The 6000-nt window shown below is 39.5% G+C and overlaps 1 protein-coding gene across 1 annotated transcript in view; it reads left to right on the forward strand.

Annotated features, from left to right (window-relative positions):
• MPDZ (multiple PDZ domain crumbs cell polarity complex component) overlaps positions 1 to 6000 on the forward strand; it is a 163217-nt gene that overhangs the window by 154779 nt on the left and 2438 nt on the right. Inside the window, 5 exon segments of the mRNA XM_027766416.1 lie at positions 1688 to 1810; positions 3665 to 3769; positions 4357 to 4388; positions 4390 to 4464; positions 5347 to 5470. Coding sequence (XP_027622217.1) covers positions 1688 to 1810; positions 3665 to 3769; positions 4357 to 4388; positions 4390 to 4464; positions 5347 to 5470 — 459 coding nt within the window.

Here is a 6000-nt window from a genome sequence, read left to right on the forward strand (position 1 = left end):
CCTGACCCGACACAAAATAGCACTCTCTCTCTTCACACTGATAAGTAAGCCTTTCTGGCAATGTTTACCGTTAGGTCCTCTGAAACAAGTTCACCTGACAGCCGTGCATGGAAGAGAAAATAAAAGCAGCTATGATTTCCTGAGCCTTGACTATATGTTGACTATACAGACTTCTGCCATCACCATGTCATTTAATCTTCACTGTGCCCTCTGTGAGAGGTACTGCTACCTCTGTATTGTAAATGAAGGATCTAGTGTTTTATTGAGGGGAATGAACATGGTCCAGGTTCCAGCGTTTCTAAGTGTGAGTTGCTGACTTTGAAAACAGGACCCTGATCCTAAAAACTGTGGTCCTTTCACTTGAGTTTACCCGCTTTTGATCAGTCCTACAACATAATTTTCATTTAGCAAGGATTTCTTTGACTTCTTAAACAGATGCTCATTTTCTGAAACCCCTTTGGGTGAAGACCTCTGCCAAGTAATATAATGCAGTGTCCTTGAGTATAATTTTCCACCTTCAAACATAGAAGTAATTTATGATTTTCTATGTAACATTGTGCCCAAAAATAAACAAAAGGTCAACTAAATATCCTTGAGGGCTGGCCCCATAGCGCAGTGTTTGGGTACTGTGTGCAGGGAGCCATATCCTGTAAGGTCAACTATGGTTGGAATTATGGCCTGGCTGTGGTGGCTTTATTAACATGACAGGTGTGTGTGTGTGTGTGTGTGTGTGTGTTTCCAAATCATAATGGGAAGGAGAGGAGATATGGAGGAAGAAAGTTTGTGGTGTGACCATGCCCCCATGCCCCATTGGGTGTTCTCTTTCTCTCTTTCTGGAAAGCACATGTTCCCTCTGGAGGAAAAAAAAAAATTTTTTTTTTTTTTGTAGAGTAGTTTTTGATATCAGGCATATGAGCTCACCAGAGGGACAGAAAGAAAGAAATCACCCCCCAGGGGGGATGGTCACGCCACAATCCTTTCTCCTCTGTTCTCCTCTCAGGATTTTGGGCATGCACACACACACACACACACACATACACACACACACACAGTGAGTTTTAAGCCACTGGATCTGGGACTTGAACCGCAGTAGACTATGTGGGAGTCCAGCAATGTAGCCATTATACCATCTACTGATCCCTGGGGAAAAAAAAATTGTTTTAAACAAATCACTTTGAGGGATCAGCAGGTGGCATAGAGTTTAAGGCACTGGACTGCCACATGGCCTACCACAATCCAAAGTCACAGACCCACTGGCTTCAAAATCACACAGAGCAAGTATGTGTGCATGCCCAAAACTCCAAGAGCAAAATGGAAGAGAAGGGATTGTGGCATGCCCATCTCCACCGGAGGGTGATTTCTCACTTTCCCTTTCTCTGTCTTTGTGTCTCTCTCTTTCTGGTGAACACATGTGCTCTATAGCAAAAACTTAAACAATAATACTATTCACTGTGAAAGATCGGCCTTGGCACAGTGATAATGCAGCACCTTGCAATTTTGGACCCACCTGAAAAGGTCTCAGGTTCTCATCTCTTGTTGGCCAAGTCTAGGTGTGGATTATAGCATGGAGACTCTGGTAGAGATGCCTGTCTTTTTCTCTCTTACTCTCTGTCTCTCATGAAGGAAGTAAACGAATAAACTTTTTAAAAATCATTTGACCAAAATAATATTATCTATCCCATGGCAGGGACCTACTGACTCATTGGGAATCAGCATTGCTGGAGGAGTGGGCAGCCCACTTGGTGACGTCCCTATATTCATTGCAATGATGCATCCAAATGGTGTTGCAGCTCAGACCCAGAAACTCAGAGTAAGTTTTACATATAACTATAGTTGCCCTAGCAAATCCAACAAATGTTTTTTCACAGACCCTTTGAATCTGGCCACCTCTTGCAAGGCTGTTTTAAATGTCTAGTTCAACTGATTTAGGTGGTTTTTAAAAGGGCTTGCTTTGTGTAAAAGACAAATAATATGAAAATGGTACTGCTAGGGAACCAGCAGTTATCGTAATGGCTATGTCGCTGGACTCCCACGTAGTCGACCGTGGTTCGTGTCCCGGACCCGGTGGCTTAAAACTCACGCCGGGCGCGTGTGCGTGCGTGCCCAAGATCCCGAGAGGAGAATGGAGGAGAGGAGATTGCGGCGTGGCCATCCCCTCTAGGGGGTGATTTCTCTCTTTCTGTCTGTCTGGCGAGCGCACGCACCCTACAGTGAAAATCTCTCAAAAAAAAAAAAATGGTACTGCTAAATGCAAATTTGGAAGTCAATGAAATGGGACCATTTATAGTTACTTCTTTTTTTTTTTTGGATAGGTTTTTGCTATAGGGCACATGCGCTCGCCAGACAGACAGAAAGAGAGAAATCACCCCCTAGAGGGGATGGCCACGCCGCAATCTCCTCTCCTCCATTCTCCTCTCGGGATCCTGGGCACGCACGCACACGTGCCCGGCGTGAGTTTAAGCCACCGGGTCCGGGACTCGAACCGCAGTCAACTACGTGGGAGTCCAGCGACATAGCCGTTACGCTAACTGCTGGTCCCTATAGTTACTTCTTTATATATTTATTATATATCTATGTGTGTGTGTGTGTGTTTTATATATATATATTACGTATTTGAAACTGTGAAACAAGTTAAAAGAAAAATTATTTTCAGAACACTAATATGAAGTGAAACTTCTTCCTCATATGTGTTATTGGTTTAAATGCCAATTAAATTTTATTAAATTGAAAAGCATCATTTATTTGCATTTTATTATAAACTTTGCTGAAGTTTAATAGAAAGATGATTTATAATGTAAAATTATATAAAACTTACTTCAAAGTTGAGGGATTACCAAATGTAGAGCACTGTGGTGAAACGCGTGGTAACTTCCCAGCTCTAAATCATGTGACTATCCACTAAAGCAGCTCATTCTCTCAAAAGTACAATCTTTATGTTCTCATGCCTCAGACATTGTCTTAGATCATAACGACATCTTACTAGACTGTCAGGAAAGACACATATTTTTCTATGCAAAAATGTGTCATGACTTTCCCGATGACCAAATAGTATAAAAAGTCTCTAGATTGGGAACGGTTCAGCCTCCCGTGGTATCAAAATTTATAGCTAATGCTTGAAAACTGATGTTACATATAGCAGCGGGGTCAGTCCAGTGAGGACAGATAGTGAATATTTTAGATGTTAGGGGACATAGGAGTCTCTTGCAACTATTCAGCACAGCAGCCAAATAAGCATGGCTATCTTCCAACCAAACTTTATTAACCAAAGCAGGTAATGAGCCAGATTTTGGCCTGGGCCTGTGTTTGCCAATTCCTGATTCAGAGTCCCATCTAATGATTAGAATAATAATGTCCAAAGAAATTCCAGTTTCTGAATGATACTGATATTTTATTCTTTTAATAGGAACTAGTGTCTAACCCAGGAGAAATGAAAAGAAGGGAAGAGTGATTTTCTGCCTCTCCCTCTTCCTCCTCTGGAGACACAGCTTGTGTGTGTGTGTGTGTGTGTGTGTGTGTGTGTGTGTGTGTGTGTGGTTGCTGCTTTATCCATACTTTCTTGGTTATATTATAGTGTGGAAGGTAGAGAAGGAAATGACTACTCAGGTCTCACAGTCCCACTCTCCATGGCTGCTTTAGCAGATGGCTATTGCTCTCTCCCTTGCAGGTCGGGGATAGGATTGTCACTATCTGTGGCACATCCACCGAGGGCATGACTCACACCCAAGCAGTTAACTTATTGAAAAATGCCTCTGGCTCCATTGAAATGCAGGTAAGATGTTTATCCCAAGTACTATTCCGAATGTATTAACTGGGAAGCTTGGGGACACATGAGGTTTCATGTTAAAGCAGTAAAAACAATTAAATCATTTGCTAGTATTTTATTTCATCGTTTTCTTAAATATATATGATTGAATTAAAAGGTCCAAGAAAGTGTATATGAAGCACTTTCCATAACATTATACCCTGGTACCTTTATTGTCTCATCCTTTATGTCTAAGGGGGAAAATAATACAGGGCCTTAGGAGGAAATGATTAATTGCTCCAATTTTTAGTAGTGAGGGTGACTTATATTGGAAAGATCTTTAAACAATAAATACATATGAGACTTTATTTTAAAGCATCAAAGAACTGTGTAGAATTGAATTCGTAGGATAGTTTTACTGTCAGAATAGTTAAGAGGCCTGTGGACCTTGTGAAATTTCTTTTTCTTTGATTCTATTTTATGTTAGCAGGAATTATTAAATGGACGATGAAATACATGTTTTAATCCAAGTGTTCCTTTTAAAGAAAAATGCCTGATGTCTCCTTAGCTACACAAACGTGTGTCATTTCTCTTTATACTTTGCCTGAATGCAGGTGGTTGCTGGAGGAGATGTGAGTGTGGTCACAAGAGCAGGAACCGGCCGGTTCTGGTCTTTCCTTTACTGGACTGACATCAAGCAGTATATTTCAGGATGATTTAGGGTGAGCTCACACATTACAGTTGGTATGTCACTTGTCACTTATGGATTATATCTCTTGACAGTCACATTCTCTAGCCCATATTCCTAGCACTCATGCAGAGGTAAAATAATAGATGAGGTATGAAATTTAAAAAAAAAAAAAGAAGTGCTTCTAAACTTAAATAATTACGGCACGGGTCTGCTAGCACGGTAGATGTGCATGCCAATACCCTTCCCACATTTTCAGCTCTGATTTTATCGTGGGTGAATGTTTTAGTTTTGATGTCACCACCCTATGTGACCTGGAAGAAGTTAAATCTCTCCTTTCAAAATTTCCTGCTTTCCCTGTGCATTTACAATATCATCTTTTGATGAACAAAATGTACGGCATTCTGTAACAACACTTGAGTACAAAAGTATTGGAAATCAGAGGACAAGAGAGGGGCACATTTGAATTTTTAAGAAATCTGATATAGTTTTTACATTGCTTGTAATTGATTTTTCTCTCTGAGCTTGGAAGTACAGATTTTTATGACTTATCCCAATATAGCCTGAACTTTAGCCTCCTCACTTTAAATAAGCTGGAAAAGAATGAATTTGTCTGAGCAATTTGAACATGCCATGAATATGTTAGTGTAAGGGAACTGTAAATGAGTAATAGAATTAGGGTGTGAAGTAGGATTTCATTAGATTATGTAAATTTAAAATACTAAGCACAGCATGCACTGACATTTAAGCATCCCCAAAATACCCACAATGTACTCGCTATCTGTAACACAGAGAATTATGCTAGTCCTACGTGGATGTCAGATAATCCATAATTTACAGAATTATATATATACATGTGTATATATATATTTTTTTTCCTCAATCCCAAACCTCTTTTTCTTCCCCTTTGCTGTAGACCTCCTCAGTGTAAGTCGATTACACTAGACCGAGGACCAGATGGCTTAGGCTTCAGTATAGTAGGAGGATATGGCAGCCCTCATGGAGACCTACCCATTTACGTTAAAACAGTGTTTGCAAAGGTAAGCTTGCACATTTTTACCACCCTCTTCCCCCCTAAACATTCATTAATAGTGGTCAGCAGCTGGCTTATTAGTTTATGGCCTGAGGTAATGCCAAATGGTTAACAGTTGATCATTTTCTTTCAAAACTCCCTATAGGAACAGTTCATTAAATGTGTTTGTCCAATTTGAGGTTTGCTTACATTTAAGGAAAAATAGGTTTAAATTGAAATTGCATGGAAACTTTAGACAATATACATAAAAATATTAATGAACATTAGTTAGTAGAACTTTTTTTTCACCTTTGAAAACAAGTTATACATGATTGTTGAAAATACACTTGAGATATATATGCTGTAGAGGACTGGCATTCCTTTTCCTGTGTCTTTTTTTGTTATTGTGAAATATAAAATAAGTATAGAAAAGTACATAAAATAACACATGCAAATTAACAAACAGAGCATTTATTTTACAAGTACTAAAAAATTTGAAGTTACCCAGCAGTTCTCTTTTCTAAACTAAATCAGCTATTTGTAATCAGGAAATTCGAT

The sequence above is a fragment of the Tupaia chinensis genome, unplaced genomic scaffold, assembly GCF_000334495.1.
Source record: "Tupaia chinensis unplaced genomic scaffold, TupChi_1.0 Scaffold143247_2, whole genome shotgun sequence".
Classification (NCBI taxonomy): Eukaryota; Metazoa; Chordata; class Mammalia; order Scandentia; family Tupaiidae; genus Tupaia; species Tupaia belangeri.